General features: G+C 43.0%; 1 protein-coding gene across 1 annotated transcript; it reads right to left on the bottom strand.

Annotated features, from left to right (window-relative positions):
- Positions 1–13,661: 13,661 nt before the first annotated feature.
- Positions 13,662–18,776, bottom strand: LOC103723859 (dnaJ homolog subfamily B member 4-like). The gene is made up of 3 exons (XM_008814932.4): positions 18,165–18,776; positions 16,644–17,074; positions 13,662–14,366 (listed from the first exon to the last, which is right to left on the bottom strand). Exons 1-3 carry the CDS (start codon positions 18,327–18,329, stop codon positions 13,928–13,930), a joined length of 1,035 nt encoding a protein of 344 aa, XP_008813154.2. The 5' UTR covers positions 18,330–18,776; the 3' UTR covers positions 13,662–13,927.
- Between the last annotated feature and the right edge of the window lie 7,060 nt (positions 18,777–25,836).

The following is a 25,836-nucleotide window of genomic DNA, read 5'->3' as shown; positions in this document are numbered from 1 at the left end:
GCGAGTCGACTCCAGATCAAGACGAGTCGACTCCCAGTCGTGAAGGCAACTTTAATTCAAATTTGGAACAGTTGCCGAGTCGACTCCGGAAAAGCTTGAGTCGACTCCTGCTACAGCCGAGTCGACTCCTGATCGCGCGAGTCGACTCTAACCCACCAACGGACACATTGTCAGGGTGCGCAGAGTGTGCAGAACGGGCAGAAAAAGCTCTCTAACGGCTAGTTTCCGTGGGGGTTGGTTTAAATAGCCACAGAAGACTGTAGCAAGGCAGAGAAGAACTATTCCACTCCAACTAATCAAGCATTCAAGCTCTGCAACGTGTTCTTCAACGAAAAAGAGGAAGATCTGCATTTACTGCATCCACCTACATCTTCCCAGCAATTAAAGCCTTCTCCTCCTGCATTCAAGTCGACTACTCACTCAAGAGGAGACCAGAAGTTTAAGAAGCCATTCCTCTTCTCCAACCTAAAAGCGTTTGAGGCTTCTTAACTTCATTTATTGTTCATATTGTCTTTTATCTGCTTTTGAGAAGCTGTATTTTTCTGTTTCTTCTTTTTATTTACACATTGTATTTGCTTGGTTCAATCGGGGGACTGAATCAAGGGGTTTGAGGTTGGTTGGTGAGCCGAGTGTAAAACCAACATGTGTAAGGGTTCGATTGTGATCCCGAGAAAACAATCGGGGTGGTTCTAGTCGGTGAGCCTGGGAAAACCGACCGAGTTCGTTGTGAGCTCGTAAAACAACAAGTTTGGTTGTGAGCTTGGAAAACAACCGGCTGTAATCCAAGGGGGTTATAGTGAATTCCCAAGTGAGACTTGGGGAGTGGACGTAGGAGCAAGGGTTAGCTCCGAACCACTATAAAACTTGGTGTTTGTGATTGCGTGTCTCTATTCTTCTTCCTTTCATATCACTCACAGCACATAGTAATTAATTAAATAACTTACACTAGTTTTAATTACTTATCCACATCGTTTTAAATACCCAAATTATTTTAAAACCCAATCACCCCCCCTCTTGGGTTGTCTATCTGGGCAACAAGTGGTATCAGAGCCTAAACTCTTCCACCCAAGAGTTAAAAGATCAAAATGACAACCCCATTTGGATCTTCCCACATTGAGGGTCAGTCCACCCAAAGACCCCCTTTCTTTAATGGATCCGACTACTCATACTGGAAGGCTAGGATGAGAATATTCATCCAAGCCCAAGACTATGAGATGTGGACCATTGTAGTAAATGGCCCATACATCCCATCCACATATGTAGAGGGTATCACGGTACCCAAATTAGAAAAGGATTGGGATGAACATGACATGAGAAAGGCACAACTAAATTCTAAAGCTATGAATGTGTTTTACTGTGCCTTAGACAGAAATGAATTCAATAGGGTCTCTACTTGCAACTCTGCAAAAGAGATCTGGGATAGACTTGAAGTGACCCATGAGGGCACAAATCAAGTTAAAGAATCCAAAATTAATATATTGGTTCATAAGTATGAACTATTTAAAATGGATTCTAATGAGACAATCACTAGCATGTTCACTAGGTTTACTGACATTGTCAATGGCCTAAAAAGCCTTGGCAAGAACTATACTAACAGTGAGCTTGTCAGGAAAATCCTTCGGTGTCTACCAAGGTCGTGGGAAGCTAAAGTGACGGCAATCCGGGAAGCTAAAGTGACGGCAGTCCAAGAAGCCAAGGACTTGAACAAATTACCACTCGAGGAGCTTCTTGGATCCTTAATGACGCACGAGCTAACCATGAAGCAACACAACGAGGAAGAGTCCTCCCACAAGAAAAAGGTAATAGCTCTAAAATCTACTTCATCTAACAAGGAATTATCTTGCAGTAGCAGCAGTGAAGGAGAAGAACATGAGGAAGATGATGGTGAGGCACTTCTTGTGCGCAAGTTCAAAAAATTCATCAACCACAAGAAGGCTTATCATCAAAGGAGAGGCCCCTCAAATTCCTACCGCAAGGACAAAGGTAAGAAAAGGGAAAATGAGGGGATTGGGTGCTATGAGTGCAAAAAGCCGGGACACATCAGAGCTGAGTGTCCCTTACTAAAGAAGGGCAGCAAGTACAAGAAGAAGAAAGCCCTTGTCACCACCCTATCGGACTCCGACACATCATCTTCATCATCGGATGAAGAACAAGAAGAGAAGGCCAATTTCTGCTTCATGGCCAATGAAAATGAGGTAACTTCCGAAACACAGCTTGATTTTACATTTGATGAACTTTATGATGCTTTTAATGAATTAATGATAGAATATAAGGCAATAAATCTTAAGAATAAAGAACTAAAAATAACTAATCAATCATACCTACATAAATACGATAAATTAGTTAAGGATAAGGATTTGATCACCAAAGAAAATATAGAACTTAAGACAAGCAACCAACTTTTAACTCAAAAGACTAATACCTTAACTAAAGATAATGAAAAACTAACATGGAATTTTTAGAATTTAAAAACCATAAACAAATCTTAAACAAGGATCTAACAAACAAACTAAATGATCTAAAAACAGAAAATCAAACACTAACTAAAGAACTTAACAAATACAAACCCTTAGTTGAAAAATTTACATATAGTTCTGAAAAGTTAAATATGATACTCAATAGTCAACGAGCAGTATTTAATAAAGCGGGTTTAGGATATAAACCAAGAAATAAACAAAAACTTCTTAGTAACTTCTTTGTTAAAGCTGGAAAAACTAAAACTAAGAAAATAACCTGCTTTTGTTGTGGAACTATAGGTCATAAAGCAAATGTGTGTAATTTTAGGAAAGGTAAATCAAGAAGAAAAATTAAAAGGGTATGGGTTCCAAAAGGAACCAACTTGACTAACCATGAAGGACCCAAGAAAACTTGGGTACCTAAGTTGACATGATTTGCTTGTGTAGGAGTGTCTTGCAGCCAAGGTCAACAAAAACTGCGGGTATTTGGATAGTGGCTGCTCAAGGCACATGACGGGTGATAAGGATCAATTTTTCACCCTTGAAGCTAAGAAGGGAGGTGCTGTGACTTTTGGAGACAACAACCAAGGTCACATCATTGGTATTGGTAAAGTTCAAATCACCCCTTCAACTTTTATAGATAATGTTAGATATGTTGATGGTCTTAAGCATAACTTGTTAAGCATTAGTCAATTATGTGAAAAAGGATATGATGTTATGTTTAAACCATCACTATGCATTATAACAAACCCTAATGACAATAGTTTAGTTTTTAAAGGGATTAGACGTGGAAATGTATATGTTGTTGACCTAGAAGATCTTGCAAAACATAACCAATGTTTAGTTGTTAATGAAACTAAAGATAATGATGCTAGTTGGTTATGGCACCGTAAGTTAGGTCATGCAAGCATGGACACAATAACTAAACTAGTTAAAAGAGATTCCGTGATAAGTTTGCCAAAATTAAAATTTGAAAAGAACAAAATATGTGAAGCATGTCAATTTGGCAAACAATCTAGGAACTCATTTAAATCCATAAAATGTGTCTCTACCTCTAGGCCTCTAGAATTATTACACATGGACCTATTCGGACCAACTAGAACAACAAGCCTAGGTGGAAATAAATATGGTCTAGTTATTGTAGATGATTACTCTAGGTACACATGGGTCATATTCCTAGCACATAAGGATCAAGCATTTTCTGTTTTTAAGAAGTTCCATAAGGAAGTAACAAATGCTAGAGAGTCTTCAGTCATAGCCATTAGAAGTGACCATGGAACTGAATTCGAAAATCAGTCATTTGAGGAATTTTGTAGTAAAAAGGGGATAACCCATAATTTTTCTGCACCTAGGACACCACAACAAAATGGAGTTGTGGAAAGGAAAAATAGGACTCTAGAGAAAATGGCTAGAACTATGTTATGTGAAAGTAACCTCCCTAAGTACTTTTGGGGAGAAGCCATTAATACTTCTTGTCATATATTAAATAGAGTTTTATTAAGACCCATCATAAAGAAAACACCTTATGAACTGTGGAAAAACAGAAAACCAAAAGTTAATTACTTTCATGTTTTTGGATGTAGGTGTTTTGTTCATAATAATGGGAAAGATAATCTAGGTAAATTTGACTCTAAATCGGATGAAGGAATATTCTTAGGTTACTCTACAACTAGTAAAGCCTATAGAGTCTTTAATAAAAGAACCTTAGTTATAGAAGAATCTATACATGTTGTATTTGATGACTCTAGTGACATCTCCTCTAGTAAGAAAGTTAATTTTGATGATGATGTTGAAATTCTTGAAGAAAAGATAGATGAGATGGCATTACAAGATGATAATCAAAAGTTGAGTGAAGGAGCACCATCAAGCCAAGAGGCTATTGTGGATCATGGGCTAACTAAAGCTTGGAGGTATGCTCACGGACATCCTAAGGAACTAATTCTAGATGATCCATCTCAACCGGTTAGGACTAGAGCATCCCTTAGAAATTTAAATAACCATCTAGCTTTTGTCTCACACTTTGAGCCCAAACACATAGAAGAGGCCGAAAATGATGTAAATTGGATAAATGCAATGCAAGAAGAATTAAACCAATTTACTAGAAACAAGGTATGGAATCTAATAGAGAGACCTTTTGAATATCCTATTATAGGCACGAAATGGATTTATAAAAATAAACTTGATGAAAATGGAATTGTTATAAGGAATAAGGCTAGACTAGTAGCAAAGGGTTATAATCAAGAAGAAGGTATAGATTTTGATGAAACCTTTGCTCCTATAGCTAGACTTGAGGCTATTAGACTATTATTAGCATATGCATGCTCTAAGGACTTCAAACTTTTTCAAATGGATGTAAAAAGTGCATTTTTAAATGGGTATATTAATGAGGAGGTATATGTAGAACAACCTCCTGGTTTTGAAAATCATCAATACCCTAATCATGTATATAAACTGAGCAAAGCACTTTATGGTTTAAAACAAGCACCTAGAGCATGGTATGAGAGACTTAGCAAATTCCTATTAGAACATGAATTCTCTAGGGAAAATGTAGATACAACCCTATTTCTGAAAAAGCAAAACAAAGATATGTTATTAGTACAGATTTATGTTGATGATATCATTTTCGGTGCTACTAACAATCGCCTCTGCGAAGAATTTGCTGATTTGATGCAGAGTGAGTTTGAGATAAGCATGATGGGAGAGCTGAACTACTTCCTCGGGCTTCAAATCAAACAGTCTGAAGGAGGCATCTTCATCAATCAAGCCAAGTATATCAAGGAGATGCTCAAGAAGTTTGATATGGAGGGAAACAAGTCAATCAGCACCCCCATGAGCTCATCATGCAAATTAGATCAAGATGAATCAGGTAAATCTGTAGATCAAAAACTTTATAGAGGTATGATAGGATCCTTATTGTATCTTACTGCAAGTAGACCTGATATTATGTTTAGTGTTTGCATGTGTGCTAGATATCAGGCTAATCCTAAAGAATCACATCTAGCTGCAGTTAAGAGAATTTTTAAATACTTAATAGGAACTAAGAACATAGGGCTATGGTACTCTAAAGAATCTAGCCTAAACTTAATAGGATACACAGATTCAGACTTCGCTGGATGTAAGCTTGATAGAAAAAGTACCAGTGGGTCGTGTCAATTTCTAGGAGAAAATCTTATCTCATGGTTTAGCAAGAAACAAAACTCGGTTGCATTATCTACTGCTGAAGCTGAATATGTTGCAGCCGGGAGTTGTTGTGCTCAAATCTTGTGGATTAAACAACAATTAGAAGATTATGGCATTAAACAAGATAAAATTCTCATTAATTGTGATAATACAAGTGCCATTAATCTAACTAAAAATCCAATTCAACATTCAAGAACTAAACACATTGAGATAAGACATCACTTCATAAGAGATCATGTATTGAATGGTGATGTGACACTCCAATTTGTTTGTACTGATAATCAATTAGCAGACATTTTTACAAAACCCCTAAGTGAAGAGAGGTTTAGTGTGCTTAGGAGGGGATTAGGAGTGATTGATCCATCCTAGTGGTGGTTTTCACTAGATTCATTGATTTTGATGACTAGATTGTGGTTAAAATAGAGTTTCTTTTCAATAATCATCAAATCAGATCATACTTTAGTATTTTTCCCTCATTTGGCACGATTATAGCATGATTTTTTGGTGCGTGCCAAGGTTAGAGACGACTCGAGTAAGTTTCAGAGTCGGCTCCTAAGGGGGAGTCGACTCGCGCATTTGCGGGAGTCGACTCGCAAAGATGGCAGCAGAGGGGGAGTCGACTCGCATATAGTCGGGAGTCGACTCGAAGTCTACAGGCGCATAAGGAGAGTCGACTCGCGCATATTCTGGAGTCGACTCGAGGTCGAGTCGACTCGCGACTCAGTGGAGTCGACTCGCAGTCGGGATCCGACTTTTTAACCCTAGATTTGTCGTTTCGAAAACACTTTTCTCTCAAGCCGCCACTGTTCAAAAGCCCTAGAGCCAACTCCTAGGTCGTCCCCGATCGTCTCCAACCCCTTTTCCGTCGACCTTTCTCCGTCCTTTAGGTTTTTCATTCTGTCTAGGTCATAATGCCGCGTAAGACCGTTGTCCGGAAGAGGTCCCGACCCGAGGCCGGTCCCGAGCGGCGCTCCAAGGCGCGGCACGATCCCGCGAGGCAACCACCTCCGGCTCGTTCCCCGCCTAGGGCGGTTCCCGCGAGGCCATTGGCCGGGAAGGCCGTCACCACCGGGAGATATGTCGACTTCGACTATCTCTCCCGGGAAGGGTTCACCATAGGTGATAGGCTTAGGACACAGGGATTAGAGTACTTCCTCACTTTAGATCTCCCCACTTACCCTGGCCTTGTTAGAGAGTTCTATGGTACCGTCCATCGGGGAGATGGGGGTATCGAGGGCACAGTAGCCGGTGTCCCTCTGTTTGTTACGGAGGATCTTATTGCCCACATCCTCCACCTTCCATTAGTAGGGGTGGCTCCCACACACCCTGAGGACAGGGTTGAGGCCCTTACGGCCGTTCTAGGGCATCCACCCCAGTCACCTCTAGACGAGGTTTCTGCTAGCTCACTTCCGATTGAGGTGAGAATCCTTTTGAGTATACTGTCTAGGTCCATCTTCCCTAAGACAGGGAGATTTGATTTTGTAAATGAGAGAGACCTAGCTCTTATGTTTTATATTCTTCAGGACACCCCGATCAACTTCCCCAAACTCATCTATAGGTATATGTGTGAGCCCCTAGATAGACCTAGGCTCACCCTCCCATACGGCATGATATTCACCCTTCTGTTTAGGGAGTACGAGATTCCCATTCCTGAGGGGGAGCCCTTTCGCGCATTGCGATGGACTGATCGCACGCGTGCAGGGACCCTACACAGGATGGGGTTTCGGAAGAGAGAGGGGATCTGGGTTAGGAAGTCGTCCCTCACCTCACAGACCACCAGAACTTCCCCCAGTCCTGAGCCCGATTCAGACTACCCAGACCTTCCAGACCATCCAGACCTTCCATCCACTCCTCCTGCTCCTACCACCTCCGCCGGACCCTCCTCCTCAGCTCCACCCACTCAGCCTATGGAGGTCCAGATCTCGTCTGAGCAGCTCCGGGAGCTGCGGCAGGAGATAGTCCGAGATCTGCTCCAGGAGCTCCGAGGTTCGGTGCCTGCTCCCACTCCTGCACCCGTATCTTCTCAGTTGGTCCCTTCCTTGACAGCCGTGACTGACATGACGGCTCATGTACGGGAAGAGATCTACAATGTCCGAAGTTTGGTCCAGGGTCAGTCCTCCAGTATGAGTGAGGTCACGGGCATCACTCGGAAGATGCGCGATGACATCCGGAAGGACATGAGCACCACCACCCAGGGGGCCGAGCGCTTGTCGAATGTGCTCATCGACAAGCTGGATACACTTCAGACGTCGGTGACTGAGCTCTCCACTACACACAGCAGGGCCACCTCATCCATCATCACTCAGCTCGGGCATCTTACAGATGCGGTCACCCTCCTCATGGAGGAGAACAGATTGAGAGGAGGAGCCACATCCTCGAGAGGAGGAGCCACATCCTCGAGAGAAGGAGCCACATCCTCGAGAGGAGGAGATACATCCTCGAGAGGAGGAGCTACATCCTCGAGGAGACCGTAGCTACTTTTTGTATTTTGCTTTGACATGTATTGCTTTACGTTACTTATTGTATTCTGAAATGTACTTACATACAAATTAATACAATGAGTAGCCGCATTTTTCTTCAATACTGTGCCTTTTGATTTATGTTTGATTGTGTGTTTTGATTACCTCCTTTTTGATATGATGACAAAAAGGGGGAGAAATATGTATAAAATATGTAAAAGGGGGAGAAATATGCATAAAATATGTAAAAGGAATCAATGGAAATCAATAAAAAGATAAACTCTTAAAACACACAAATTTGTTCTTAGTGGATTCGGTACCTCGAGGCTCATTATCTCTCTTTTGGGGCTCCTAATGGAGTAATCTCCAGAATCTATTCAAGGGATATTCGGAGATTAGCTGAATCCTACTCAAGAACAAATTGACAGATTTTCCCTCTAAAAACTAAAAATTTCAGTTCATAAACTTCAAAGCATTAAAAGGAAATTCAGAGAATCAAAACATAGTAGAATGCATATGTTTAGGGGGAGAATCTGAATTTTAAGCAAGCTAAATTATTAAACATATATAAGCCAAACAATTGATTGCATGATATGAAGGCTTATATAATTCCAAATGAAAGGGAGAGCTTTGACTCCGAAATTTATTGTTTCACTCCTTTCAAGCTTGGATAAATTGAATTACCAGACATTTGAATTCATTTATGGATTTTATTTCATTGTTTATTGTGCAATTCACTTTACATATACTCAATGTTTTGTCATCATCAAAAAGGGGGAGATTGTGGAGTGATTGATTAAAACCCCATTTGATTTTGATGAGCTCAAAGCATTTGAGTATAATTCTTGTTTACTAATGAATTCAATTAAGTGTTTCAGTGAAAATCCTGTCTACGTGTCTCTAGACTTGGTTCATAGTATTTTGGATAAGTTAAGAAATCAGCCTGAACCAAAGTCTGAGACTCGAGTCGACTCCAGAGTATCACGAGTCGACTCCAAGCGTATCAAGTTCACTGGCACGAGCTCGAGTCGACTCCAGATCAGTACGAGTCGACTCCGACTGAGAACAGACAGAAGAACAGAAAGCTTCAACTCAGAACCTGTCAACGAGTCGACTCCCAAAGTGCGCGAGTCGACTCTGATGTTCACCGAGTCGACTCCAGGGTAGTAAGAGTCGACTCCAAGAGGAACACATAGAAAAAGTCAGAGAGCAGTTTTCGGGTCTGAGATTCGAGTCGACTCCAGTGGAACGCGAGTCGACTCCGATGGTTGGCAGGTCGACTCCAAAGAAAGCAAGAGTCGACTCTCAGCGGTACACAAAGAAAAAGTCAGAGAGCATTTTATTGACTCTGAGATTCGAGTCGACTCCCGCAATACGCGAGTCGACTCCAAGACTCCGCGACCATCAACAGACAGAAGACCAAGTTACTGCCTCTGAGATTCGAGTCGACTCCCAGACAGCTCGAGTCGACTCCAAGACAGCTTCACATCAAAAAGGCAGAAGACCAAGTTTCGGAAACTGAGAGCCGAGTCGACTCCGAGGAAGCTCGAGTCGACTCCAAGACTGGACGAGCCAAAAGACAGAGGATCGGGAGTTCGGGCTCTGAGATTCGAGTCGACTCCCAGGACAGTCGAGTCGACTCGAGTGGATCAAATTCAAAATTGGATCCACGGACTTCAGTGGATGAGCCGACTCCGAAATTGCCAAGTCAGCTCCAGAAGTTGGCGAGTCGACTCCAGGTCAAGACGAGTCGACTCCCAGTCGTGAAGGCAACTTTAATTCAAATTTGGAACAGTTGCCGAGTCGACTCCGGAAAAGCTTGAGTCGACTCCCGCTACAGCCGAGTCGACTCCTGATCGCGCGAGTCGACTCTAACCCACCAACGGACACATTGTCAGGGTGCGCAGAGTGTGCAGAACGGGCAGAAAAAGCTCTCTAACGGCTAGTTTCCGTGGGGGTTGGTTTAAATAGCCACAGAAGACTGTAGCAAGGCAGAGAAGAACTATTCCACTCCAACTAATCAAGCATTCAAGCTCTGCAACGTGTTCTTCAACGAAAAAGAGGAAGATCTGCATTTACTGCATCCACCTACATCTTCCCAGCAATTAAAGCCTTCTCCTCCTGCATTCAAGTCGACTACTCACTCAAGAGGAGACCAGAAGTTTAAGAAGCCATTCCTCTTCTCCAACCTAAAAGCGTTTGAGGCTTCTTAACTTCATTTATTGTTCATATTGTCTTTTATCTGCTTTTGAGAAGCTGTATTTTTCTGTTTCTTCTTTTTATTTACACATTGTATTTGCTTGGTTCAATCGGGGGACTGAATCAAGGGGTTTGAGGTTGGTTGGTGAGCCGAGTGTAAAACCAACGTGTGTAAGGGTTCGATTGTGATCCCGAGAAAACAATCGGGGTGGTTCTAGTCGGTGAGCCTGGGAAAACCGACCGAGTTCGTTGTGAGCTCGTAAAACAACAAGTTTGGTTGTGAGCTTGGAAAACAACCGGCTGTAATCCAAGGGGGTTATAGTGAATTCCCAAGTGAGACTTGGGGAGTGGACGTAGGAGCAAGGGTTAGCTCCGAACCACTATAAAACTTGGTGTTTGTGATTGCGTGTCTCTATTCTTCTTCCTTTCATATCACTCACAGCACATAGTAATTAATTAAATAACTTACACTAGTTTTAATTACTTATCCACATCGTTTTAAATACCCAAATTATTTTAAAACCCAATTCACCCCCCCTCTTGGGTTGTCTATCTGGGCAACATATATATATATATATATATATATATATATATGTGTGTGTGTGTGTGTGTGTGTGTGTGTGTACACATATGTATATATATATATATGTGTGTGTGTGTACACATATGTATGTATGTACGTATGTGTGTGTGTATATATATATGTACATATATATATATATATATATATATATATATATATATATATATATATATATGTATATACGTATATGTATATGTGTGTGTGTGTCTATATATATATATATATATATATGGATATGTATGTATATATTCATGCATGCATGAATGCGAATATATGTATGTGTATATATATACTATTTTATATTATTTGATCAATTTTAAAGCATGTAACTTGATAAATAATACTAGCACCTCCTAATCTCAAGAAAAAAAATCTTAGAGTGAGAAAAAATTAATAATGAAAGATAGAAGTATGGATAGAAGAGGATTAATATATAACATTTGAGTAGTAGACATTTTTCTAAAAAGTTTATAAAAATAGTTTTAAAAGAGATAATTATGTGCAAAACTAGAAATAAATTAAAATACTAACTACATAAAAATTAAAAGTAAAATAGCAATCAAAAAAAGAAAATTGAATGTTACAGTTTCCATTTATACATCAACTGCTGCTTTTGCATAGATTTCAGGTTACGCATTTGTTTCTTAGAACTTGTTTCTTTAGAATTTGGAAAATAATCGTAAAGTATGCTTCTGAAAAGTTCTAAAAGCAGACCCATATTGCATTACTAGGCAGAAGGTGGTCGGTTTGTGCTCCCTTTGTTCCTTCTACGGTGGCTTTTGCTTTCCTCTACTTTCCGCTAGCCTTGTTAACCAGTTTCTGTCAACGTACAAGTCTTATATTGGATCCAAAGTCATTTTTGAACCACTTCAAGGAGAAGCCTTGGAATTGACCTATTGGCACAAGTGCATTTCTGCGAAATTTATTAAGTCATAGCGAAGAAAGAAACAATATGCTTGTTGTTCACACTAAAAACCTTAAATAAACCATTTATATGTGAAAGTTAAATTTTTTTTAATTTTTTCCATTTATTCTTTTTTAATAGATAATATATTTTCATATATTAGGAGGATTATAATATAATAATTTCTTTAAAAATACACTTACATATAATAGGTAGTCCATTATTGAAAAAAATATGATATCTTCAAAGAATAACTTAAAATTTTGGCAGAGGAGACCATATTTGGTCCGAGAATTAAAAAAAAGTAGAATAGAAGATATTATTCCTTATATCCTCCAACTCGATTTGTGCACCATTTGCTCCTAATTCACAATAAATTATTAATTAGATCAGATCTACAATCAGTTCAACCATAAAGCAACATTTATAATAGTAATATATATATATATATATATATATATATATATATAATGGCAATACATGCAAGGATGAATTTATTAGTGGCGGTGGATCTCCAACTAATAATTTCTCCTAATTCACGTTCCAACACACTTCCATGCATAACCTGTAGCAAGCATCTTCACATCCCGGCAAGATTTCCGTTCATTCAAAATTGTGCCCATTATGTTTTGGCATGCGTAATACACATAAATATACGTGATATGCGTAAAAAGATGTGTCATAATTCCATTTGTTGATAAGATGGCGAGCCGTGCAGTTGATTTCTCCCAAATTAAAAGAAAAAAAAAAAACAAGAAAACTAGGTTCGAAGTAACCATATCAGCCCAGCTACTTGACAATGAGACTTCTCAGATGGTACTCCATCCTGGCCTTCAAAAAAATAAAGAAAGAAAACATAGTAGTTGTCCTACTTTCAGCTGAACGAAGGATGAAGCATACTCGTCACGCCGAAAATATATAACAAAGGAGACCAGTATGAAGGTATATTGGAGGCAAATAGAGGTGCTCGCCGGTCCCTTTCTATACTGCTCAGCATTTCCAAAAAGTTTTTTGGACACATAAGAAATTTTTCTTGCCAATGCTTTGTCACTTTTTTTTTTTGTTTGATTCTGTTGAGTGCACTTATGTTATAGTAGTGTGAATGGCTGTTGTGAAAAAAAAAAAAAAAAAAAAAAAAGACTTGAAACTCGTAATCCAAGTTCTCAGGAGATTTGAAAGCTGTAGCTGACAATATATTTTCATCGTTTGTTTACCTTTCAAGCTGATAGTCAGAAATTGAGTATATTAAATTAATACTCCTTTTCTTAGCAATCATATCACATACCCAGATAGACGAGACTCCTGCATTGCTTGCAGCGTAGGTTAAACATTTTTCTTGATATTCTTCCATATGCCAAGCAAAAAAACAAAGGCCGATTTCTTAGTTTAGCCTGACGCTTGAATATATAATATCTAAAAAATTAATTTTTATATATTTAATTAATTAAAAATAGTATATTTCAGAATAACTTATATTTGATTAAGCATATATTTTTCCAAAAAAATTATGTAAAATATCTATTATATTTTTAATAAAAAAATTATCCTATTCTACCTAAAAGCTTAAAAATATTTTTTTTAAAAAAAATTACCTAAATTTTCAGCCGATAGGAATTGAACTTTTCCGCATCTCATATAGATTTTCTTTTCTATGAGATGTAGAAATCTTATTCCCATAAGAAAGCTACTTTTCCAACTATCATATTTTTCTATTTTTATATTGGCCATACTTTTTCCCCTCCTTCTCGCGAGCCGGATGAGTTATAATATTTATTACACTTCAACATCCATATGGTCTAAAATCATTGCCTGTGACAATAGCATAGCATTACCACTCACGTAAGGACCAACCAAAGTATGGTGGAAATACACTAACATCATTTGCAAACAGGCTTTTCCAACACAAGGTCCGCCACAATATGTGGTGGTTGTATTGAAAAATTAAAATTTCATCTCGCCTTCAAATAGCTATTGACATTTTGAACTATTACAACATTCGAAGAAGTTACTTGGTACAAAAAGATAATGAACAATACTTATCAAGAAAAAAAAAACAAAAATAATTAGAAGATTTAGCATGGAATAAATGAAGAGTTAACACTGGTGCTTGTGTCTCAAGCATATAGTACCCTGCATTTTTCTGCAGTTACCCTCCCAGGATGCGCCTAATGGCTGCCCGCTGCTCAGCTGTCAATCTTAAAGGAAACTTAACATCGAACTTGATCCTCAGGTTTCCCTTCTTCCCTGGCTCTTTGGCGATCGGCATCCCTTCATTTGCAACCACAAGCTCATACCGAGGTGTCACAACATCGATCACATTGACTGCAAGGTCGCGCCCGTCGAGGGTCGTGAGGTTTATTGAGGTCCCTGCAAGTGCATCCACCAATGGAATCTTCTGGTAGACCACAAGATCATTGCCATCCCTCTTGTACACATCATGAGGTTTCTCGTCGATGACAAATACAAGGTCTGCTGGTAATAGATCTGCCTGCTCGTTCCCCTTGTCTGGAAATGTTATCTTGGTTCCTTTCTTCCATCCAGGCTTCACATCAATCGATAAGATCTCTGTCTCGGGCACCAGACGCCTATGTTGCATGCAAAGATAAAAAAGAGGAAAACATACAACATATCAGCAAGATCAAAGTCTTTATCATTATGCCTGAGAATTTCCATTACAGAAAAGTTTATTATCAAACTGAATACAGAAGGATGATAATTATGACGATAGAAAAATAATACTGAGTCAACATCACATTACAGACTGATTAATTTAAGTTGATAGGCTATAAGAAAAAATAATTTTATCTCCAATATGTGAGAGGAAAGAAACCCAAAAAAATGAATATGGAGGCAAACCATTGTCAAGATTAAAGGAACTAAATAACCAACAAAAAGGAATGACACACATAGGCATGCATACGTACGTACGTGCGCGCGCGCGCGTGTGTGACGTATTATTTATATATAAAAAGAATATACAATCCAGAAAGGGCAAAATTTGAAGAATGAATACCAAATTACATACGAGAATTTGTCTCTCTATACATTGCTGAGATCCTGCAATTTCCACCCAAAAAAAATGATGCAGCATATCTCTTTCTACACAAAACTGCAGTGAGGGATATCACTCTATATACCTTGCTAAGTAGATGAAACTATAGAAATCTACACCTTTAAGCTTTAAACTGCCCAGTCAATAAGTATATATTATTGTTCTGCTAAAATAACAAAGAATGAAGGTATAGAAATAAATAGATAAGGAACTCAATTAGTTCTAAAGGGATCATAATTCCTAGAGTTTCTGACATGATAAAGATGTGTTTTAACTTCTACATATCAAATAAACCATGATTTTATACTTTACATGCTACTTGACCTATCAATATTCTATAAACAATATTCCTGGGTCTAAAACACAGGTTTTCAAACCGTTTCAAACATTAAGCTGCAGCATATAATGACTGTATATAAGTGGTCGTTCCAGATATACATTCTTGAGTACATGTATTGCCTGAATCTCATATCAAGTGAATTCATAATAAAAGAGTCACAAGGGCCAGGCGCCACCACCCCAAGAGATATGTTCATATATAAGAAATGTCAAATGACTAGTGAAGAAGACTAGTGGTGGTAAAGATATATGGCTTACACTGTGTATGTGAAGTCAAAGGACCACATAATTGGAGCAAAAACACATTCCAAATAGATCTTAGCAGTACCATGCCATTCTATTGAATAAGGAGCCCCATGAATGGAAGGGGAGAAACATAGAAGATTATTTTTAAAAAAAAGGGATTTTGGAGAATCTCAAAGATGTTAAGAATGGATTTCGTATCTTTAAACAATTCACAATATTTTTTTCATAGTTATCCATAGCAATAAACGTTACGATCCTACCATACTTCTGCAAAGCTCAGCTAGAAAGCAACAAATTCACATCAAACAACAGTGAAAATAAAAATATGACCAAAAACATGAAAATGATAACTATTCAGGCCCTTAACACAAAAAAGAAAAACTTTGACTAATATCAAGAAATTCTATTAGCAAGGACAGCTGAAAATGTTCCAGATCGCTTTCTAGAATAAAATTCTCAGTTTGATCTTCTAAAAATCTTCATAAAATCTACACTGGTGGGGAAAGTCGTAAGCTGCAAATAAAACAATTGTTTACTGATCATACACAATATTGATGTTCATCCAGCAGCTGATTGGTTTGTGGAAACAAGAAAGCTTGGAGATTCTGTTCAAGCAATATAACCCCGATCCTCCTATCCATGTAAATTAGTAGTAGACTAGTAGAAGACTTGCCTTGCTCTGTAACTCATAACCGTGTTGGTTCCTAATTAGGAAAAATAGTATCATACCTTTCAAAGAAACGAAATAATTAAGTAAATATTTTATGAGATGACAGAATTTAAATTTAAGTTTCACTAGGGAAACACTTTAAGTGTCAAACAACCAACCTCCTGAACTCTAAATGGTAGCCATATTATATAGTAATATGATGCAGATATGTTAACATATAGAACTAAGAAAGAAAAGTGTGGGTCAACAATTAGAAAACATTTCACTTGACAAATCTGCATGAAGAATTATTCTCTCATACAAAATGTGTGAGACTAAAACAGGATGCAAAATTCAATTCAAGCATACTTCAATATCAATGTAACAAATCACATGCTTGCAGCCATTCTGTAATAGCATCAGGGCATGAAAAGTTTTCAGTGCAACATCAATCATGAAATCATATCAGCGCATGAAAAGTTTTCAGTGCAACATCAATCATGAAATCATATCAGCGCATGAAATCAGTCATGAAATCGTATCAGGACACCACAAGATATCTGGAAAAGTGTATACCCATTTGGTCGCATGACATTTCTTGAGATCTTCATCTTTCTTGTTGATCCAGTATAGAGTTCTTCGAGGCTGCATGTGAGCTTGCTCTCCACAGGTGGTGCTTTCCGAGGCTGGCCTCCACTGGCACCAGCACCCTTGGTATTTGATTTGAAGGTATTCTTTGTCCCACCAAATCCACCAAAAGTCCCACCACCATCTGTTTGAAACCTTGTGGACTTTGCACGCCCCATGGACTCAAACCCAAAAGGGCTGCTTCCGAAGAACTCAGCAAAAATATCCTCTGCATCTCGAGGATTGAATCGGAAATTACTGGGACCACTTGAGCCATGAGCAAATGGGGCCCCACTTTGGGAACCCGGAGGGGGCATCCCTTTCAGGCCTTCTTCTCCATATTGATCATATACTGCCCTCTTCTGTGGATCGCTTAGAACCTGAGACAGCAGGCCTGACATATGAGAAAGATATGGGAAGATATGGTATCAACTAGAATAACTCTGCAAAGCTAATACATATCATGGTTTTTTTTCCCTCTCTTTCCTTCAGTAAAGAACAATCCAAATTTTTGAAAACCAGTAGATATTAAACTCTAGTAAATGGCTCCATGAACCCTTCAAAGGTACATTTCTCTGTAGGCAATCATATTGAATAAGGAAATCTAAGTTCAACTAATGTTCAAAAAACTATTGAAAATGAATCATATACCAAAGTTTGGAATATCAAAAATTGGGAACATAATAAGACATAATAAACCAGGTTCTTGCTTCTTTTTTTCATTCTTGTGTACAGTTTCCATGTTTTCAAACAAGAAGTGATTTCTTTACTACCAAACTAAAAAAATTACTATTAGAGAAGCAGAATATTCTTGGCTCAAACAAAGATAAAAGTCTAGTTGTTTCTTCAATCTAGAGCAACCTAGTCTCTAAATAACAGAATCTAGTTTTGTTCCCGCAATGCATTGTTAAAAATCACGACTTACAAAAAAATTCCAAATGCATTGTTTAGCCATCGGAATATTCTAAACTCTGAACCATCATAAACTGGCAAAAGGAAAAATTCCATGTTCCAACAGAAATAATATAAATCAAAATATAAAGAAGATTCTTGCCGTATACCTATTTATGCTTTCTTTCATCCTAGATTAATCCGAAACCATAGTAACATAAGGTTTCAACTGAGATAATACAAGCATGCTGATGAACAAAAGCCCATTATTTTAAGTCAATAATTCCATAAAGGTTTCTCCCAAATAATCATTGTCATGAAAAAAATCACACATAGCAAAGGAAATTAAATAAATTAGGAATCAAATATATCATAGTTGTCATGGCAAAGCCAAGAATGTGTTCAAGAATCCGAGATCCCAATCAAATTTCTATAAATTTTAGATTTATAATACCTCACTAATTCCTTATTATCCCCTAACCACATGAATCAAATCCAGGCATCTCTTGATAAAAAAACTCAAGAAATACATCGAAAAAAAAAAAGAATCAGGGGCAGGGAATCGATCCAATGACTCGCCTCATAGGCCTCTGAGAGCTGCTTGAACTTGGCCTCGGCCTCACTCTTGTTGGTAGGGTTCTTGTCCGGGTGCCACTGCATCGCCAGCCTCCGATACGACTTCTTGAGATCCTCATCGGTGGCGTTCCGGTTCACCTTCAGGATGTTGTAGTAATCTACTCCCATGCCGATCCAAACATCAAATCAAACCAAACACTAATCCTAGCTCCAATCCTTTTTCTTGGGTGATGGAACAACAATCCTTTCAATCAAGCAAGCAAGCTCTTGAGATCGCGCAGGATCCTTAAACTCGCCACCGATCCGATCAATTCGAACGAGTTCTTGGAACGAACGCTTAAAACATTCCAGCTTGAGAGATCTCCGAGACTGCGCTTCAAATCTCAATCAAAAAATTGCGAAAAAAACGCAGAAATCCAGCAGAAATCTTCATCAAGAGCTCCGATCTTTGGGATTTGCTTCCGAATTCCGAAAAAGACAATCGAAATCTCTTCCGAAACGAAAGGCGAAATAGAATTATCGAAGCCTTCGGGCGAGAGAAAGGAACCTAAACAGAGCGGAGGGATTGGGAGGCGCTTGGCGAAGAAATGAGACGAGAGAGATCGATGGCTTCTTTGTAATAAAATATTATTTCTTTGTTTCATATCCAGATTAATAAAATAATATCGGTGACCAAACGAAAAGAAGACTAACGGCACATGTTAGCAACAACCAGTACTCTTTCCCGTCCTACAATGAGTATTATTTTTTTTTTTTTTTTGGGTAAAAAACGGCTACTTATTCATATAGATCTAACATGAGTACAACCCGCCACGTCCGTAGAAATAAAAGACAACAAAAGAGAAGGAGCGTCTATAGCAGACGTCCACAAAACATCTCCGAAATGCCGGGCCATAAAAGAGGCGACCCAGTCTGCAGCCCTGTTCGCCTCTCTAAACACATGACCAATCTGGAATCCGACCATCATCTGAGCCATCCTCCGAGTCTCCCGAATAAGGGGATGACCGTCACCGTACCTGTCCACCCCCCGAATCCAATCGATCACCACCACAGAGTCTCCCTCAAGGAACACTCGCTCGGCGCCAAGGACCTGCCTGGCATAGGATAAACCCTCCCAAGCAGCCCGCAGCTCCGCTCCAACAACTGTAATCCCAGGTGTAATACGCCCACCTGCGGCCACCAACCTACCACAGTGATCCCTGATCACAAAACCGACCCCTCCAGTCAAACCATCTAGTGACCTACTTCCATCGAAGTTTACTTTGAGATAGCCAGGGGGTGGGGGTACCCAAGAGACAAGAACGAAAAGGGGCACTGAAACAGCGTGAGAAGTACCCCAGGTGTCCCTGGCCATCCCAGAAGAAAACTCAGTGGCAGCCGCCATAATCTCCCTCGCATGTCGTGCCGCTCTGTCCACCACCATCCTCGGAAGCACTCGCCTCCCCTCAAATATGCCTGCGTTCCTATCCAACCAAATGTGATAGGACAGGTACGCCCTCAATATTCCCTCCGCTGCCAACCTGGGCCTACACATGGAATCTCTCAACACCCGCAGCAGATCCTGCGTCGAGACTACCGCATCAAGCAAGGGAACCGAAGAACACTGCCATATCTCTCGAGCCCTAGGGCACTGCAGGAGAACATGCTCGGTGGTCTCCACGATATCACCGCACGTCTCACAAAACTGAGATACCCCCATACCACGCCGAACGAGCAGACTCCTGGTCGAGAGACATCCCCAAGCCACCTTCCAGATGAAAAGTGCCACCCGGGGGTGAATCCGTAATCTCTATATCCAGCCTCCTGCGATCTGTCGAGCTGGCGCCCTGCAAAACAGCGCAAGAAGATCCCTGGCCCTCACCCGCGACCGCCCCGTCGGAGTCCAAAGCAGCCTATCCGACACCCCTCCAGAGGGGATTGGCAGGGCCAGAATCAACTCCGCCAACTGCTCACCAGACGCCTCCCTGATCATCCCCACCCTCCAATGGCTCCCCTCAAAATCCAGCAGGTCTCTGACCCTGCACCCAGCTAATCTCACAGAGTCCACCATGGTCGGCAGACGACAGATCGGCCACTCGGTCACCCAGCTATCCTCCAGCACATCTATCGAGCGGCCATCACCAATCACCCATCTGATCTCCGGAAGCACCACCATAGCCCTGGCACACATCACTCGCCAGATCGGAGAGTGGTGACGCTCCACCCGCCCCCCAGGCACCAAGACACCATATTTGGCCCTCATCAGTGAGGACCACATACTCTCGAGCTCAAGCACAAATCTGACTGCATGCCTCGCCGCTAACACCTCCCGTCTCGTCACCAAGGACTGCACCCCCAGCCCCCCGGCACTGGTCGGCTGGCATACAATCTCCCAAGCCACCAAATGGATCCCACCTCTGCCGCTACTCCTCCCCCAGATAAACTCCCTGAACAGCTGCTCAAGGGACCTCAAGACTGCCACCGGAATATCGACGTGGGATAGAAGATAAATAGGGACAGATGAAAGTACAGAACGAACCAGGGTGATCCTCCCCATCATAGACAATGAGTGAGACTGCCAACCCTCCAGCCTGCGTCTGACACTAGTCACAAGGGACATACAATCCCTAATCCTCAGTTGTCGACCACATAATGGTACCCCCAGGTAAGACATCAGGCCACCCTGTTCTCCCACTCCTAGAACCTCCAGTATAGAGAGCTTCAGCGCCCCACGCGTCTTCGGACTAAAGATAACAGCAGATTTGGCCAAATTGACCTGCTGACCAGAAAGAGCACAGTAATCCCGAAGAATTTGACCTATAACTCGAGCCGACTGCCTCGAAGACCTGGCTAAAAGCAGGCAATCATCAGCGAATAACAGATGGGAGATCGCCGCTGCTCCCTCCACTGGTCTATAAGCCTCCAGCTCCTGACTAGTCACTGCCTACCACAAGAATCTAGACAATGCATCCGGACAAATAATAAACAACAGTGGAGAGAGGGGGCAGCCCTGACGCAAACCCCCAGACGACGCAAAGAAACGGGAGGGCGTACCGTTCACCAAAATAGCAAAGGGGGCACCCTGATGCAACCCATAGCCCACCTGATCCATGTCTCATGGACCCCAAACATCCGCAAGGACTGCTGCACAAAATCCCACCTCATCCTGTCATAAGCCCTCTCCATATCAAGCTTGATCCCCATCAAGCTTCTCCTCATCGGAGCTCTGCTAAGATCGAACATAAACTACTGAGCAATGAGTACATTGTCAGATATACTCCGCCCCTCCAAAAAAGCCCCCTGCTCCGGGGAAATAAGCCTAGGGAGCACATCCCTCAACCTGATAGCGAGAAATTTCGTCGTCACCTTATACAAAGTTGTACATAGGCTGATCGGACGAAAATGACTCGGCTCCGAAGCATCCTGCCGTTTCGGGATCAGGGCAATGAAGGTCCTCTGCCACTCAGCAGCCATCACTGCTGTGCTGAAGAACTGCTGTATAGCCTCCGTCACATCCCGTCCAACTATCATCCAATATCGCTGAAAGAACACTGGTGGGAATCCATCCGGCCCTGGAGCCTTGTCCCCTCCGAGGGACCACACCGCCTCCCTGATCTCCCTCTCTGATACCGGCCTAATCAAATCAGAATTCTCCTCCTCTGTGACCACCACCCCTGGCGGCGGAATCTCTGCTCGGCCCACTCCACTGGTCTGCTCTGCCCATCTGCCCCTAAAGAAGCTCACCAGAATCCTCTGTATCACCTCCGGCTCCTCCGACTGCTGCCCCTCCTCATCCCTGATAATTCTGATCTTGTTCTGATTCCTCCTAATCACTGTCGCCTGGTGAAAAAATCTGGTGTTCCTGTCCCCCTCCATGATCCACTGTACCCTCGCCTTCTGTCTCCAACATATCTCCTGCTGTCTAAGGAGGCCATCATGCAGAGCTAATAAAGATCTAAGCACCCCAACATCCTCATCTGACAGACCCCCCCCTCGAGCCTCCTGATCCTGTAACCTAACAATGGCCACCTCTGACTTCTCAATCCTCCTAAAGATGTCTCCCACCTCCTCTCGATTCCATCTCCTCAGCCTCCTCCTCGCCAACTCCAGTCTCCGGGACACCCGGTACATGGCATCACCCCTCACTGGAGTGCTCCACGCCTCCCTTACCATCTCCCATGAACGAGGGTAAGAAAGCCACATCTTCTCGAATCTGAATGGGGGATGCACCGGAACAAAGGCATCAGTGCTCAACAACAAGGGACAATGATCAGACGCAATCCTGAGTAAATGAGACACACGATGATCCGGAAATCTCTGGACCCATCCAGCTGTCGCACAAGCTCTATCAAGTCTCTCCCACACCCTAGACGGACCCTGTTGATTATTGCACCATGTGAATCTTGGACCCGAGAATCCCAAGTCAATCAACCCATTTGTAGTCAAAAAGTTCTGAAATTCCTTAACCTTCCTCTCATGGGAAAAAGGCTTACCCCCCATCTTCTCCTGAGGGTCGACAATACAATTAAAGTCACCCGCCATCAGAAAGGGGAAGCCCTGATCAACCAACTGCGATGCCTCCTCCCACAACCGTCGCCTCTCCCTGAAGTCAGTACTTGCATACACCGCCGCAAGAACCCAGGGATCATTTGTGCCCTCCGAGATCACCATAATCACCTCTTGGGCACAGACATGAAAAGTATCCAATCTACAAGACTCCAACCTCCACGTAACAATTATCCCGCCCGATAACCCACGGGACTCAACTGCATAGAAACCCCATGCCCGAGGGAGCGCCCTCCTTGCCTTCTGAAGGCCCCTACCCGATAAACGGGTCTCAAACAAAATACAGATATCCAGCCTGTTCTGTTGCACAAACCTTCGAAAAGCCGGGGCAAAAGAGGGCTTCCCCGCACCACGACAGTTCTATAGGAGAACCTTCATTGTTCACCCATGGGAGTGTCACAACCCACCATCCCGGGGTTACAATCATGAAACACCACCTCATTCACAGATCCATCACTAACCAATTCTCTTGTGTTCACCCTTCTCACAGCAAACTTCAGTTGATCCAAGACACGAAGGTGAGCACCACCAGTCTCCGGCAAAGCCCCCTGTCCCGACACCTTCCCTTGTTCTGCTGCTGCTAACTCCCGTCCCCTAGGCTGCCCACTACCAGGATCCTCCCTCTGGCCGCATCCCATTCCACAAAACCTAGAAGGAATCTCTGCAACCGGCAGCAGAGGGAGCTTGCCCCGTACCTCCGGTGTTGCTTCTACGGACTCCGCCTCCGGTGGCAGGTCGAGCGGCCCAGCCGCACCCCCCATTCCCACCAAACAGCTCTCCCCTTCCTTCTTCCTGGCCGGCCATGCCATCAGGTCTACCCCCAAGTCCGAGACCAGCGCCGTCACCGAGAGAGACCGGGCCAATATCTTCCCAGTCGCCCCCACCGCCCCACGCCGAGAGGGACCGCCACCTTTGGACTCCCGCTCCGCCCTAGGAGGCCGACTGCACACCACCGAGAGGGGCGGAGGGGAGCTCTTGCTCCTCCAGCGATGGCTTCCCCCCGGCCGCTCCTTCCCTAACGAACCAACACCTCCCCCGGGGGAGATCGGGCGGAGCAACCCCTTTGGTCTGGCCAGGCTCCTGCTCCGTTTCTGGTTCCGACCCAAACCGCCAAGGTCAGTGGAGACGGCCCTGACCCCTGTCCGAACGAGGTCGAAACCCACCTCGCCCACACCGTCACACTTGACCACATCCCGAACGAGGTCGGGTCCCGCCTCACCCGCACAACCAACCCCAACCCGAGTCGACACTGAGTCACTCCCGCCTGAGCTCGGACCCGGTTCCAACTCAGCTGCCGCGCCTGCGACCTGGGTGGAGTGACTCGGGCCGCCCTTGTTCACGCCTCCGCCGACTTCCGAGACGTCCTTCTCCGGCGTCCTTCGGCGAGCAACCTTGGAGGATTTTTGCCACCCTTCGAGATCGATCGGGGAAGACTCCGCATCAGTCCTGTTCACGCCTGGCTTCATACCGGATCGAGGAGAGTTAGGTGCCGACCTCGGACCAACCCCAGGCTTAGCCGTCGTCTTCCTCCGAGCCGGCACCTTAGCCACCCGCGACGCCCGCGAATGACCCGTGACCATCCACGGGCCGTACAACGCCACGTCCTCCAGTTCATCACTGCCCCTGTTCTCCTGGGCCGACGTCCTCGATGACTCCGTCCCGTCCTCCTGAATCTCCCCTTCATCCGCCACCACGGCCTCCGCCATAGAAAAGGCACAGCCCGCCGTCACATGCCCTATACGCCCACACCTGGAGCAGGGAGCCGGCAAGTTCTCGTAGATGAAATCCTGCCAAAAGACCTCCGCTACCCCCTTCGATGAACCCCTCACAAGAGTCCCCGGTTTGAGAGGAGCTGAGCAGTCCAACGCTATCTTCACCCTGGCGAATCCACAGCGCCTCCCCTGCTCTGTGACCCCATCCAAAGCCAGAGGAGTGCCGGCAGAGGCTGCTATTCGCATGATTGTCGGCTTCTTCCAGTAATCCAAGGGCAACCTTGGCATACGAAGCCAAACGACCACCCGGCTAAGCCCCACATCGCCCGGAATGAAGTTCGGTCGCCACCGGTCCACTGCAAGAAGCTGACCGGCTACCATCCACGGCCCGCTCGCCATAGCTGCTTCCCGATCGGCCTCGTTCGCAAACCGGACGGCGAGGAAACCATCCATCAAAGTGAAGCACTCCACATCGTATCCCAAGCGCCCCACTCTTTTGATCTCCCTCGCCACCCAGTCCGCCGGAACATACCTCCCAAGGCTTCTCACAAGAATCGTGGAGGTCCGCCATTCCGACCGGTTACCCTCTAGCTCCTCCTCCGGGACGTCGACCACCTCGGAGAACCGCTTCTGCAGCAGTTCCAGCACCCGAGGGGAGGAGCGATTGGAGGGCCCATATTGCCGCCGCGGCTCTCCCTTCGCCACATCTGCCCATGAGCGACCCTTCTCCGCGTCCCCGGAGCCTGAACCCTTCGCCGTCTCAACTCTCGCCGTTCCTCATGCCGCCGATCCACCCCCCGAGTCGGATATCCCCACACCCTCTCACCTATTCGACAGAATACCCCAAAGACCCCCCCGAAAGTGCGAACATTGATGCACCCGCTCTCTCCACTATGAGTATTATTTTTTTCACTAGCATGAAAATAAATGAGTAAGGAAATATATCCATCTAAACTCCTCCCAATAAATTTGATCAGTGGGATCGCAACCATCTGTTGCACATACATCATACATTCAGACAGCAGTCCATGCCACTTAATAAAGATATGGAGTTTAAGATAAAAAAAATATTTTTTTGACTTCATATGTCATTTCCAACATCCTCTTGGCTCTGAAAACCCTTCAAAATGTAGATTGTCTGCATCTTTTTTTCGATGATAATTTATCATTAAATTCTTTTAGTAAATCATAGGAAAGAATTTACTTTTTGATACTTAAAGATTCATCATTTAGAATTGGAATTGGGTCTGGGTTCGAGCAAGACCAATCAGGCTAGGCTGACTTTGGGCCAAGCTTTGGGATATGAACAATTCATGTCAAATTTAGCCTTAAAATCAAATGCTTGAAATTGTTTCAGCGGTATTTTAAGCAATTCTAAATCCTGCTTGAAGCTTGATAGAAGCCAATAATCTTTAGAT

Source organism: Phoenix dactylifera, chromosome 17 (genome assembly GCF_009389715.1).
Source record: "Phoenix dactylifera cultivar Barhee BC4 chromosome 17, palm_55x_up_171113_PBpolish2nd_filt_p, whole genome shotgun sequence".
In the NCBI taxonomy this organism is placed as follows: domain Eukaryota; kingdom Viridiplantae; phylum Streptophyta; class Magnoliopsida; order Arecales; family Arecaceae; genus Phoenix; species Phoenix dactylifera.
This window is presented reverse-complemented; position numbering and strand designations above follow the sequence as displayed.

Excerpts from the sequence above, each read along its gene's own strand:
- LOC103723859 (XM_008814932.4), bottom strand. The coding sequence starts at position 18,329 with ATGGGAGTAGATTACTACAACATCCTGAAGGTGAACCGGAACGCCACC. Across the intron at positions 17,075-18,164 it reads AGCTCTCAGAGGCCTATGAG|GTTCTAAGCGATCCACAGAA; the intron begins GCGAGTCATTGG and ends CTGCTGTCTCAG. Across the intron at positions 14,367-16,643 it reads AATGTCATGCGACCAAATGG|GCGTCTGGTGCCCGAGACAG; the intron begins GTATACACTTTT and ends CATGCAACATAG.